Genomic DNA, 14,778 nt, shown 5'->3' on the forward strand with positions numbered 1-14,778 from the left:
AAAGCTCACAAAAGGTTCAGAGAGTTAGGTAATGTTAGAGATCTGGAAGACTATAAGGATAACAGGAAGGAACTTAAGAAGGAAATTAGGAGAGCCTTTTTATGAAGCCTCTATCTCACTTATTCTTAAGAAAAATAAGAACCCAACAGAATGTGCTTCGTACAGACCAATTTCGCTACTTAATGTGGATGTTAAAATTTTATCTAAAGTTCTAGCTCGTAGATTGGAAAATATTTTACCTTCAATTATATCTGATGATCAGACTGGTTTTATTAAAAATCAATATTCTCATTTTAATATTAGTCGTTTACTGAATATTATCTATTCTCTCTCTAAGGAAATATCAGAATGTGTGATATCTCTAGATGCTGGGAAGGCCTTTGATCAGATTGAATGGAATTACTTATTTAAAACTTTAGAGAAATTTAATTTCGGGCCTGATTTTTATCCAATGGATTAAATTACTTTATTTATCCCCTTCTGCTCGAGTTCTTACTAATTTTCAAAATTCTAAATCTTTTAAACTTCAACGTGAAACCAGACAGGGATGTCCTTTGAGCCCTTTGCTCTTTGATTTGGCCTTAGAACCTTTGGCTGTTTCTCTCTGAGAATCTAGAGATATCCTTGGTATCTCCAGAAGAGGTATTAACCACAAAGTTTCTTTATATGCTGATGATTTATTACTTTTTATATCTAATGTTGAAGCCTCGTTACCTCCTATGCTTTCTTTACTTTCTTGCTTTAGTCATTTTTCAGGCTACAAATTGAACTTATACAAAAGTGAACTTTTCCCTCTGAATAACCTGGTACTATTTGATATTAACATTCCTTTTAAAATTGTAAGAAATCATTTTACCTATCTAGGGGTGTCGATTACTAAAAATTATAAACATTTATTTAAAGAAAATTTTTTAACCTTACTGCATTATGTGAAAAGGGTTTTATCAAGTTGGTCTCCCCTTTCTATATCATTGATTGGCTGAATTAATGCTATTAAAATGAATATTTTACCTAAATTTATATATCTATTTCAGACTTTACCTGTTTTTATTCCTAAGTCTTTCTTTGACTCTCTTGAGTCAATTATATCTTCCTACATATGGAATAATAAACGTCCTAGACTAAATAAAGTTCACCTTCAGAAGGTTAAAAAGAACGAAGGTCTAGCCTCACCTAATTTTAGATTTTACTACTGGGCAGCCAATATACAAAATTTTACGTTTTGGTTACTTTACATTAATCAAGAGGCTTGTCCAGTATGGGTTTCTTCGGAAGTTAACTCTGTTAAAAAAAAAATTTTCTATTATTTCTCTGCTTGGTTCTTCACTTCCAATATCATTAAATAAACTAACAGATAATTTAGCAGTTAAACGTGCTTTGAGGATTTGGTTACAATTTAGAAAATATTTTGGTTTATTGAGTTTTTCCTTGTCCAGTCCCATTTTCTCTAAATTATTTTTTTAAACCCTCTATGACGAATGTAGTTTTTAAAAGAGTGGGACAAATTAGGTATTACTTGTTTTCAAGATCTGTTTGTTGGAGGTAACCTTTCTTCGTTTGAACAATTGTCTACCAAGTATAATTTACCAAAAATTCATTTTTTTAGATATTTACAAATTAGAGATTTTCTTCGATCTCAATTACATTCTTTTCCTTTGAGTCCTGATAAAAATTTATTAGATGTAATTTTTAATTTGGAACCCTTTCTGGATGGCTCAATATCTAATATTTATGACAGATTACTAGGAATGAGTAAGGTGCCACGAGATAAAATTAAAAACGCTTGGGAACAAGATTTGCAGATGCCAATTTCTGAAGAAACTTGGAATGAAATTTTCAAGTTGGTTAATACTTCGTCATTATGTGCTCATCATTCTCTCCTTCAATTTAAAGTGGTCCATAGAGCTCACTTGTCTAAAGATAAACTATCCCGTTTATATTCCGATATATCTCTTCACTGTGACAAATGTAATAACGGAGTGGCTTCTTTAATTCACACATTCTGGATGTGTCAGGGTCTTAAAAAATATTGGACAGAGGTCTTTCATACTTTTTCTGTACTTTTCAAAATAAATTTTAAACTTAATCCTTTGACTGCGCTATTTGGGATCGTTGGAGGAAAAGATATAACTTTGAAGGCTTCTGATTTACACATTCTGGCTTTTATTTCTTTTATAGCCAGGAAAGCTGTACTGCTTAAGTGGAAGGAAGATACTCCGCCTACTCATGCTCAATGGTTACGGGATGTTATGTCATACCTGAATCTAGAGAAGATTCACTGTTCAGTTTTTGAATCTAACTTAGATTTTCGAACCTTGTGGAGACCTTTTTTGAATTATTTTCAAAATGTCTGATTTGGTGACTAAAACGCAGATATTGGCTGACACTGTTATGTTTTTAAGGGTTTTTCCTTGTTGTTTTTTCCATCAAACAGCTTCAGTTTTTGGTAGTGGGAGTAGATTTTTTAAAATAAAATATTTCAATTTTTTTCCCTTTATTAACTATTATATGTGATTATTAATTTAGAATATTGTGATCTTAAGTATGATTTAACACAACGTATTCAGTAGTATTTTTACTCTTTTTTTTTGATGCATGTATTCTGTATTTTTTTCATGGATTTAATAAAAATATTGTAAAAAAAAAAGGAGAGCCAAGAGGGGCCATGAGAAGGCCTTGGTGGGCAGGATTAAGGAAAACCCCAAGGCATTCTACAAGTATATTAAGAGTAAGAGGATAAGATGTGAAAGAATAGGACCTATCAAGTGTAACAGTGGGAAAGTGTGTATGGATCTGGAGGAAATAGCAGAGGTACTTAATGAATACTTTACTTCAGTATTCACTATGGAAAAGGATCTTAGTGATTGACTTGCAGCAGACTGAAAAGCTTGATCATGTGGATATTAAGAAAGAGGAGGTGCTGGAGCTTTTGGAGAGCATCAAGTTGGATACGTCGCTGGGACCGGGTGAGATGTACCCCAGGCTGCTGTGGGAGGCGAGGGAGGAGATTTGCATCATCAATGGAGACAGGAGAGGTTCCAGAGGATTGGAGGGTTGCAGATGCCCTTCCCTTATTCAAGAAAAGGAGTAGGGATAGCCCAGGAAATTATAGACCAGTGAGTCTTACTTCAGTGGTTGGTAAGCTGATGGAGAAGATCCTGAGAGGCAGGATTTATGAACATTTGGAGAGGTATAATGTGATTAGGAATAGTCAGATGGCTTTGTCAAGGGCAGGTCCTGCCTTATGAGCCTGATTGAATTTTTTGAGGATGTGACTAAACACATCGATGAAGGGAGAGCAGTACATGTAGTGTATATGGATTTCAGCAAGGCATTTGATAAGGTAACCCATGCAAGGCTTAATGAGAAAGTAAGGAGACATGGGATCCAAGGGGATATTGCATTGTGGATCCAGAACTGGATGGCCCACAGAAGGCAAAGAGTGGTTGTTGAAGGGTCGTATTCTGAGTGGAGGTCAGTGACCAGTGGTGTACCTCAGAAATCTGTTCTGGGGACCCTTACTCTTTGTGATTTTTATAAACGACCTGGATGAGGAAGTGGAGGGATGGGTTAGTAAGTTTGTGGATGACACAAAGGTTGGAGGTGTTGTGGATAGTGTGGGGGGCCGTCAGAGGTTACAGCGGGACATAGGATGCAAAGCTGGGCTGAGAAGTGGCAGATGGAGTTCAACCCAGATAAGTGTGAAGTGGTTCATTTTGGTAGGTCAAATATGATGGCAGAATATAGTATTAATGGTAGGACTCTTGGCAGCGTGGAGGATCAGAGGGATCTTGGGGTCCGAGTCCATAGGACGCTCAAAGCAGCTGAACAGGTTGACTCTGTGGGTAAGAAGGCATATGGTGAATTGTCCTTCATCAACCATGGAATTGAATTTAGGAGCTGAGAGGTAATGCTGCAGCTATAATAGGACCCTGGTCAGACCCCACTTGGAATACTGTGCTCAGTTCTGGTCACCTCACTACAGGAAGGATGTGGAAGCCATAGAAAGGGTGCAGAGGAGATTTACAAGGATGCTGCCTGGAATGCAGAGCATGCCTTATGAAAGCCGGTTGAGGGAACTCAGCCTTTTCTCCTTGGAGTGACGGACGATGAGGGGGGACCTGGTAGAGGTATATAAGATGATGAGAGGCTTTGATCAGGTAGATAGTCAGAGGCTTTTTCCTAGGGCTGAAATGGTTGCCACAAGAGGACATAGGTTTGAGGTGCTGGGGAGTAGGTATAGGGAAGATGTCAGGGGTAAGTTTTTTACTCCGAGAGTGGTGGGTGCCGGCAATGGTGGTGGAGGCAGATATGATAGGGTCTTCTAAGAGACTTTTGGATAGGTACATGAAGCTGAGAAAAATAGAGGGCTATGGGTCTCTAACGTAGGAACGTGTTCGGCACAGCTTTGTGGGCTGAAGGGCCTGAATTGTGCTGTAGGTTTTCTATGTTTCTAAGTGTGAGGTGTTGCACTTTGGGAGGTCAAATGTAAGAGGAAAGCATACAGTAACTGGCAGGACCCTGAGGAGCATTGATGTGCAGAGGGATCCTGGGGTGCAAGTCCATAGCTCCTTGAAAGTGGCAATGCAATTAAACCGGGTGGTATAGGCAGCATATGACATAATTACCTTTATTGGTCGGGCATTGAGTATAAAAATTAAGGAAGTTATGTTGCTGCTGTATAAACTTTGGTTAGGCCACATTTGGTGTGCAGTTCTGGTTGCCTCATTACAGGAAGGACGTGGAGGCTTTGGAGAGGTGCCGAAGAGGTACACCTGGATGTTGCCTGGACTGGAGTGTATTAGCTACAAGAAGAGGTTGGACAAACTTGGATTGTTTTCTCTGGAGCGTCAGAGGCAGAGGGGCAACCTGATAGGTATATAAAATTATGAGGTACAGATAGGGTTGATAAAGTCTTTTTTCCCCAGGGTGAAAAAGACTAGAGGGTATAGACTTAAGGAGACAAGGGGAAAGTTTAAAGGAGATTTGAGGCAAGTTTTTTATTTACACACAAAGTGCAAGGTGCCTGGAATGCACTGCTAGGGGAGGTGGTGGAAGCAGGAATGATAGCAACATTGAAGAGGCATTTCGATACACATGAACAGACAGGGGATGGTGGGATATTAACCCCGTGCTGCCAGCTGAGATTAGTTTAAATTCGCATTGTGGGCTTGCGGGCCTGTTCCTGTGATGTACTGATCAGTAATGCTGTGTAGCGAGGATGATATCCAAAGTAGATATGTTGGCCCCAAATTTCATTTGGGGTTTCCCCAATCTCCTTAAATTTTTATGGAACCTTTTGGAAAGATGGCATAAATGTTGGTTTATATTTCTCATGGGGTTATTTTCTTCATGAACTGCTGGTGTTGCATAACGAATCTCAAGTGACAACTTATTCTGAAAGCAACTATATAAAATAAATTCCATTAACCAGATAATGCTGACAGAGTAGATAATCCAGTTTTCACATTAGTATGCAGATTTCATTAAAGATGATAAAACATTGATTACCTACCTTCACTAGATGATTTTGCATGCTTACGTTTCCTGCACTTCATGTTGCTGTGTAAGTTTTCACCATCCTGCTGCTGGATCCCCTGTATGTCAGTGCCATTTTCTTCTACCGCATGGGCTTCACCTCTGTTATGCCGTTTTTTAGATTTTTTCTTCTGTTTCTCTTCCAACTGATTTGTTTTGTGATCTGGTTTATGATCCAAACAATTTTCATCCTCTAAGTGTTTCTTTTGTTTTTTGGATTTATTTTTCCTTTCTTTTCTTTCCCACTTGTTTTTTATCTTCTCATTATTTTCTGCTACAGGGACCTGATCCGAGTTTGCTTCTACCAGTTCTGAAGGACCTTTACCGTTCCGAATGTGTTTCTGATTTTGTTGCTGGCTGTTTTTATCCTTCAAAAAAAGTTATTTATGTGTTATGTAATATTGTTACAATCAGTTATCAAGATTACATTGCTGAATAAACATCTTACTTTTCTGTGTAAATTTTTATATCCCTACCACATCACATAAGTTCTTTAAAACATTGCTGTTAACATCATTCCTTAAACTCCTGTACTATATAGCACCAGGATGAGGCATTCATCTAGATTAAAAAAAAACACTGATGCTGGAGAAACTCAGTGGGCCAGGCAGCATTCGTGGGGAAAAGCAGGCAGTCAACGTTTCAGGTCAGTCCTGAAGACAGGAAAAGGGGAAGCCTCTTCCTAAAAGGCAGAAAAGCATAGCAGTGATAGGTGGACAAAAGAGGGGAGGTGGGGTGAGCACAAGGTGGTGATAGGTAGATGCAGGTAAGAAGAGGGATGGTCCTGGGGGGGTGTTTGTGGGCATTACTTAAAGTGGGAGAATTCAATGTCCACTTTAAGTAATCCGCCCCCCAACCATGCCTCTTCTTCCCTTTCCTATCTCTTTTTTCTCCCTAACTTTTTTTCCTCCTTACCTTTGACCCATCCCCCAGTGGATCTGCTCCCCCCTACTCCCCTGCAACTGCCTATCACTATCTCTTACCTGCATCTACCTATCACCACCCCACCTCCCCTCTTTTGTCCACCTATCACTTCTCTGCTTTTCCCTCCTATATATTGGGCTTCCCATTTTCCTAACTTCAGTCCTGAAGAAGGGTCCCGATCCAAAACGTTGACAGCCTGCTTTTCACCATGGATGCTGCCTGGCCTGAGCTCCTCCAACATCAGAGTGTTTTTCGTCTAGATTCCAGCATCTGCAGTCCTTTACTTCTCTAGGTATTTATATATTGCAATTGTGAAAATTGTAAATTATTCACCACCCACAACCTCTTGAGGGAACAAGTTCAAGTTTCCACTTGCCTGTTTATGTAAAATTCTTTTGTGGTTTCACCCATATGGCCTTGAACTACTTTAAAACAATGCATTTTTGTCCAGGGTAATGTTCTCGGACTCCTTTAGTTTTCCTTTCCAATGGTTCCAATGACATTCCCAGGTTGTTGACTCACTCTAATTTCTTGTTTGCTAATCAAGAGCTGGATGAGCAACAAACTCCTCCTAATTCAAAGCAGCAAAACTGAAGCAAACTCTTTCATTCACGTCATAACACCAATGCCAAGCTTCCTGGCTTCTCTAACAAATGAACATCAAGATGTAATCTACTAGTGGTCAGTTTAACTTCCACTCCCACACGTGGTTTATCCCAAAAGCACTTTTCACCATACTGCCCATCTCTAGAAGGGCGATCATTTTAGCTCGTGCTTTGAGCCACCTTGAGATTGTTTGCCTCCTCAGCCCTCTTAGACTCACCAAAAATTGCTAACTTACATGTTACAACAAAGATGGAAGCCATTCCCAACAAAGTAATCCCATCTGCCCCATACTCTCCCTCTTTATTTCTCTGTAGTTCTGCAACTTATTCTTTCTCACATGCGTATCATCTACCCTTTTGATCCTTTTGTCTCTTAATTTACAGAAGCCAATTAATCTATCAGAACTCCTTTGGAAAACACCAGAGCACCCGGTGGAAATCTGGCAGCACTTGAGGTTGGGATCAAGTCTGGGTCCTTAGAGCTGTGATGCAGCAGTACTAACTTGGTGAAAAGCAGGTAGCTTAGTTGCATTCCCAAAGTCCCTCCAATCTCCACTGACTGCATACCCCAAAACATGTCAACTTTTTCAGGTCATTCTCCTATCCCTCCTGTGACTTCCTAATTCCCAATACTCCACTCGTAGCCCTGTTCATCCAATGCCAGATTTCTAATTTTATGATCCCTCTTAAAGCTGTTCAGAAGATAATTTCTGAAAATGAACTTGTTAAACCAGGACACGAGAGCTAAATGATTTTCCTGGACTGAAAGCTGCTTACAGTTCAACAAAGGAAATGTGAACTCCTTAGTTTATTTTATCATACAGATTAATGTTTTATTCAGTGTGATGATCTAGACTTAAAAGCTACAACAGTTCATTGGAACTCCTCTTCCATCCCTATCAGTCCACATATTGTGATTATTGGTCTTAGAACTTGTCAAATGATGAGATTTCTTTGCATATAATGCATACTATTTCTATTTGCTTTCAACTGTGGAAAGAGATGGTACATGTTATGTTGCAACCATTTTTGGTTAAATTACTTTTATACATGTCAGGACTTACTTTGCTGACAGCAGCAGCAAAGATCTCCCACACCTGTTCCTGCAGAGCCTCATTTTTGATCCTCAAACTATTTTTCATCCAGTTCTGGAACAAAACACAGAAGTTTTAAGTGTTGGCAATATCATTCTTATGTGCCTAGAATATTTCTGAAATCCTCTATTCATGTTAGTTATGGCTAGCTTCCTAGGCACAACTGACAAAGGATGAGCTGATAAATTTAACTCTGGAAGGTGTTTAAAAAAAAAACTGCTGGTAAAACTATAAAGTGAAACCTTATGATACTTTTTAATTACATTTTGAAGGCAGGCACTTGAAAAATGATCTCTTTTTTTACATGTGCTGACAGCCCTAGTGATCATATTGAACATTTTAGCAAATGCTATGTTGGCATTCATTTCAAGAGGAATAGCATATAAAGGTAAGGATGTGTTGATGAGGCTCTATGGGGCACTGGTGAGGCCTCATTTAGAATACTGTGTGCAGTTTTGGGCCCTTATCTCAGAGAGGATGTACTGATGTTGGAGAGGGTTCAGAGATTTATGAAGATGATTCCCGGAATGAAAGGGCTTACATACAGTACAAGGAGCATTTGTTGGCTCTTTGACTGTACTCACTGGAGTACAGAAGAATGAAAGGGGACCTCATGGAAACATTTCAAATGTTGAAAGGACTGGACAGAGTAGATGTGGCTAAGTTGTTTCCCATGGTTGGTGAGTCCAGTCAAGAGGGTACAGTCTTAGAATTAGAGAGTACCCATTTAGAACAGATGCGGAGAGATTTCTTTAGCCAGAGGGTCGTGGATTTATTGAATTTGTTGCCATGTACAGTTGTGGAGGCCCGATCATTGGGGGTGTTTAAGGCGGAGATTGATAGGTATCTAATTAGTCAGGGTATCAAGGGATATGGGGAAAAGGCTGGGAATTGGGGCTAGATGGGAGAATAGTTTAGCTCACGGTGAAGAGGCAGAGCAGACTCGATGGGCTGAATGGCCTACTTCTGCTCCTTTGTCTTGTGATCTTAATTTCAGATTTCCAACATTTTCATACACTGGATATAAAACAAAACAGGGCATCTAGTCTATAAAGGTGTCATTATGTTAAAGATGCAAAACAGTTTTAAAATGTTGGGTGTTTCTGATCTGCAGTCTGAAATGGATGAGCACATTCCAATCTGCAAAGTCTCTCGAGCACTTAAAGCAGAATAACAGACTATATATTACATGGTACAACAAAATTTCTCTATGAACAATTAATGTTTCTTTTAAGGTCAAGAAAGTAGCTTCCATTTTTCAAATATAAGCATTCTGAACAATTTCAAATGTATCATTTTAAATTACTAGTCACTTATTAAGAACCCAGAATTCATAATAGTGCATGCTTAATATGTAGCAATTATTCAGCTAATACCAACAACAATCACATTACTAATAAGGAGTTAAATTTAAAAAAAGAAAACAAACCTGAAATTTGGCCTTCTTTTGTGGTATGTTCTCAGAAGAACTTATTAGCTCTAAAATTTCACGCACCCTTGGACTAACTTTTGAGTCTTTCATTGCTTCATGAATTTTCTGCACGTGGGGAAGGAAAGGAATTCATATGTCACTATGATGGATACTGCTTTTAACCTTTACACAGATTACACCATAGGTATGCCTTTGACCCACTTTTAAATCAGCTGCAAGTAAACATGAAAAGTGCAGAAAATGGACAATAATTATAAGCAAAGAACTGACCATCTAGTTTAACCATTCTGAAACTCATTTGAGGGTCAAATATCACAAAAAAAATCAAGATCACAAAAATTCAGTGGAGGGAGATGGAGTCACTGGTTAGGGAACAGAGTTTGTGACAGGAGCCAGTGACAAGAATCTTCCCAATATTTGGTTAGTGGAGATTTCTGCGCATATTAGGCAAGCAGTCTGAGAAGATTAGAGTTTAGAGCTAGTAGAAAGGTCAGGGAGATGGGGGTGAGGTACAGCTGGTTGTCATTAGTTAACATGTTTGCAGATAATGTTGCTGGTATCATCTTGGAAGTGTGGATGATGTGACCAGGAGGGGGCAGCATGGGAAACAGAAGTGGAAGGCAAGGAAGGATTGACAAGACACATCAGAGACAAAAGCAGCAAGAGAACCCATTGCTGATGATTCTCTGGCTATGATTGGAATGGTAAGAATGTAACCAGTTTAGTGCAGCCTCATCCAACTGGGTGATGGCAGAGAGCCAATAGAGAAGGAAGGATGAAGTAGTCAACTATGCAAAGGCTTCAGACAGCTCAAGAAGGATAGAAAGGCAAGGAGAAGTAGATTATCTTTGTCACAACCACACAAGATGTCATTAGTAACTTTGATAAAAGTTGGTCCTATATCATGGTAAATGGGAACCTGATTGGTAGGATTTAAACAAGGAGTTCTGGGAATGATGGGTATAAACTTGGGAGGTTGCAGCACATTTGGAGAGGAAAGGCAGATTGGAATTGGGATGGCACTTTGCAAAAATGGAAAGATTTATTGTTGAGTAGGATGATGACAACAGATTTGAAGGTGAAGGAGACCAGCAGAGGAAAGAAAAGCATTTACATTTTTGGCTAGCACAGGAAACAGTAATATGTGGTGTTAGTTTATTGTTAAGAGTCAAGTGGTCTCGTGATGAGCTTAGAGGGAGCACAAGAGGAGACAGGAAAGAAACAAGAGAAAGACAAGTTCAGAGACAAGGCCAAGAGAAACAGGGAAAACAGGAAGGCCACAAATTTTAGAAAACTAGCCTGGTCACAAACTTGCTTGTGTTTATTGGTGGTGAAAGTAGAGATGATGGGAGAGGAGCTTAAGCTATCAGTAAAATAGTAACTTGTGTCACCTGGCACTCATGTATGGGATACTAATCATATACCTGACATCACAAGTAAAGTTACGTTGTTGCACTCTAATGAATCATGGTAAGAACAAGATATCAACCCCAAGCTCAAAAATAAGTATCACTCATAAATGCAAGATCATTGTATCCCCCTAAGACCAAAAATCTTTATTTAGTTGCATAGTGCTAAATGAGGTGACAGTTTAATGTGATTATAGATTAGTGGTCCGGAATATTTGGCTCACAGGATGTTTCTATCCACCACACCAGTATCAGTATGGCACTTTTATATCATAAAAGTTCTGCTTTTATTAACCTTTACACACCTCACATATTAAATATACCTCTGACCCTCTTTTAAACCAGCAGCAAACAAACAAGCTGATAAAAGGTCATTGACAATCAAAAATTAACTTTATTTTGTTCTCTTATGATGCTGCCTGACCTGCTGAGTATCTCCAGCATTTTCTATTTTTATTTCAGATTTCTAACATGTGCAGTATGTTTTGGAGTCACATAGCTTACCTGAAAGAAGTTCTTGAGGGTACAGTTGGACAAAAAACTGTGGACTGAATTAAGCAGTATGATACGGTGCAAAGTGGGAGTGAAGCAGACAAAATGCTTGAAGCATTCAAATCAGATAGTGGAAGAGTGTTAACATCACAAGCAGATTTTCATCCTCTGAGTGGAAGTTAGTGTACTAGTGATCTACATAGAAATTGATCAATAGGAAACAAATGTAAAGATTTGAGATATATAGAGATCAGGTACAGGATGGTGGTATGTTCTTGGATGAACCCATCATGATTTACGTGCATTTTGTTTTAATTTAATTTCTGTTACATCTTCAGCTCATTTATAGTTTCATATTCTCCTTCTCTTCACTTTGTTGTTCACAATTTTTCAGCCTCCTCACTGAGCCACATCAATTGTACATTTTTTGGTTCTTTTCTTACATTTGCATTATTTTAGGTATCTTCAATGTAAAACTTATTTTACACGTGTAAATGAACATTAGTTCTTGAGGGCAATAGGTAATTTAAAAAAATCAGTTAACAATGTACTGAAACAAGTGCAATGAATGTCAAACTTTCAATGAAGTATTTATATGGCAACTTTAATGTCCCAAGGCACTCCACAGGAGTATTATCAAACAAAAAATGGAGAGCAGATGCCTAAAAGCTTAAACAGGGGTAGTTTCTGCCTTAAGTGAAGAAGATAGAGAGCTGGGAGATCTGGGAAGAATTGTGAGAGCACTGATAACTCAAAGAATTATGGGGCTAATAGAGATAAAGGTTAGGGAAAGAACTAACAATTGCAGGATTTTTAAAACTGAAGCTCTATTTAACCTACCAATGTGGGTGAGCAGGGGAGATAGTGCAGTGGTGTTGGAGGAATGGAACATTAAACAATTACAGAGAAGCTGCATTTCCCTATCCATAAATACTTAAGCTACTAATTGTAATGTGGGAAACAGAAGAGTCAATCAGCCCACAGGATGGTCAGCATTGATCATAGTGAGGTGATGAGAAGGCCTTCACTATACTACTTCAAGCATGCCATGGAATATTTTGCTACACCCAATGGGGCAAAAGGGCTCTTGGTTCAAATATGACTGTACCAGAATTAAACAAAGCAAATCTGCATAAAATATATGCCCAATTGATTCAAGAATATATAAAAAGCACACATCATAAAAAAATAATGATAGGTCTTTCTAGGAAGACAACTAATCAGTTGCGTCTGCTAAGTGATTCTTGTTTTAACTTTGAAGTTAAACTTGCATTTTATCAAAAAGCAGCATATGATAATCAAGAGATTTTATTCATAATCTCCTCTTCAAAAATTCCCAAATAATTCCTCTAAGATCCTGTTGATCTTGAGCTGCAGTCTTACTTGATTGTGTTATAAACAGTATCCACAACCTATGGACATTTTTCATGCAAATACAATTAGTAACATAAAAAGCGGATAAGATTGAATTAAGAAGTTTGAGCAGCATATAACAGCTCATTAACCCAGCTGTTTAAAGTCTTGAAGAATGAAATACCGTGTCTCTTGAAGAACAAAAGTAACAAAGTAAGATTTATCTACCTGTATCCACTGTTGTTGTTTCACATCTCCCTTTTTGGCTTTGGCTTCAAACCCTTTCCCACCATACTTCTGATCTTCTGTAATGCATTTTGTATGGGATTTATAATCATTTCCCCTTTAAATATTAACAGACCACTATTAGCAAGAAATGTTAAATGATACTTCATCCAGCAATGCAACCAGAAAACTCATTAATGAATGTATACTGTGCACTTCATTTGGTGAAGCCCACACAAACATTCAAACTTGCAGTCCCGTGCATAGTGCCATCAATTTAATTGCTTCAGAATTCGGTAGGAGTGCTGGAAGGACTATCTGATAAAAATAGCAAGTCAGAAATACAGGGGATGCAATAGGTGGCCATTATAGATAAAGATCACTTAAAATCAGATGAATTTTTCCCATGGAAGTAGTGAGCATCAAGCAAAAGTTCCAACATTAGCTTTTCACCCTTTCCATTCAGGTATTTTGTATCACTATTCCTTTTATTCCGAGAAATAATTTTTGCTAAATCTTGTCACTTTTTTCCCCCTAAAAGGTAGCAAGCCAGAAATTTCAAACAACATAAAAGTTTCAATTATGAGGGTAGTGAAAATCTGAATGAGACCTGTTTTTTTGATTGGAAGCCCGTGACCAGTGGTGTATGCAGGGATTGGTGCTGGAACCCTTGTTGTCTGTGATAACATATAAACAACTTGGATATGAATGTCGGAGGTAGGATTAGTAAGTTTGCAGATGACATGGAAGTTGGTGGTGTTGTCGATAGTGAGGAAGGTTGTCTAAGGCTAAAGCAGGATATAGTTCAGATGGAAAATTGGGCAGAGCGTTGACAGGTGGAATTTAATCCTGACCACTGCAAGGTGATGCACTTTGGGAAGTCAAATAGAGATCAGATATATACAATAAATGTCGATGAACAGGGGGACGTTGGCGTTCAAATTGACAACACAGGTAGATAGAGTGGTGAAGGAGGCATACGGCATGCTTGCCTTCATAGGTCGGGGCATAGAATATAAAAGTTGGGATGTCATGTTGCAACTTTACAAAACACTGTTAGACTGCACTTGGAGTACTGTGTGCAGTTCTGACCACCACACTACAGGAAGGATGTAGTTGTACTGAAGAGAGTATAGATATTCATCAGAATGTTGCTTGGATTGGAGGACTTTAGATATGGGAAGAGATTGGACAGGCTGAGCTTGTTTTCCCTGCAGTGAGGGAACCTGAGGGGTGCCCTGACAGAAGTGTATAAAATTGAGAAGCATAGATAGGGTAGATAGTAAGGATGTCAAAAACAAGAGGATAAAGGTTTAAAGTGAAAGGGAGGAATTTTAAAGGGCATCTGAAGGGAAAGATTTTCACACCTTGAATGGTTGATATCTGGAACACACTGCCAGAGCAGGTGGTGGAGGCAAATACAATCACTACATTTAAGAGACATTTAGACATGCACTTAAATTGGCAAGGCATATGATATGGGCCTAATACAGAAAAATGGGATGAGTGTAGATGGGCAAAATGGTTGGCATGGACATAGTTGGCTGAACTTACCACCTCACTGAACTATAGTTGCAATAAGAGTTCATAATCTCAGTTGTACTGTAACGGAAAGCAGCTAAATGAAAACTTGAGTGCTTCCTCCAAGAGAGAAGAATACACAGAGTGCTTCCTACAACCCCCTAAATATCCCTTAACAAACAGTA

The 14,778-nt window shown here is 38.6% G+C and overlaps 1 protein-coding gene across 2 annotated transcripts in view; it reads right to left on the bottom strand.

Annotated features, from left to right (window-relative positions):
• lyar (Ly1 antibody reactive homolog (mouse)) overlaps positions 1-14,778 on the bottom strand; it is a 35,016-nt gene that overhangs the window by 17,401 nt on the left and 2,837 nt on the right. For both annotated transcript variants that reach the window (XM_052010303.1, XM_052010302.1), the window contains exons 3-6: positions 13,076-13,190; positions 9,591-9,698; positions 8,132-8,215; positions 5,516-5,906 (exon numbers count right to left, since the gene is read on the bottom strand). In XM_052010303.1, the coding sequence (XP_051866263.1) occupies positions 5,516-5,906; positions 8,132-8,215; positions 9,591-9,698; positions 13,076-13,190 (698 nt within the window). The remainder of the gene's footprint in view (positions 1-5,515; positions 5,907-8,131; positions 8,216-9,590; positions 9,699-13,075; positions 13,191-14,778) is intronic.

Source organism: Pristis pectinata, chromosome 2 (assembly GCF_009764475.1).
Source record: "Pristis pectinata isolate sPriPec2 chromosome 2, sPriPec2.1.pri, whole genome shotgun sequence".
NCBI classification, from domain to species: domain Eukaryota; kingdom Metazoa; phylum Chordata; class Chondrichthyes; order Rhinopristiformes; family Pristidae; genus Pristis; species Pristis pectinata.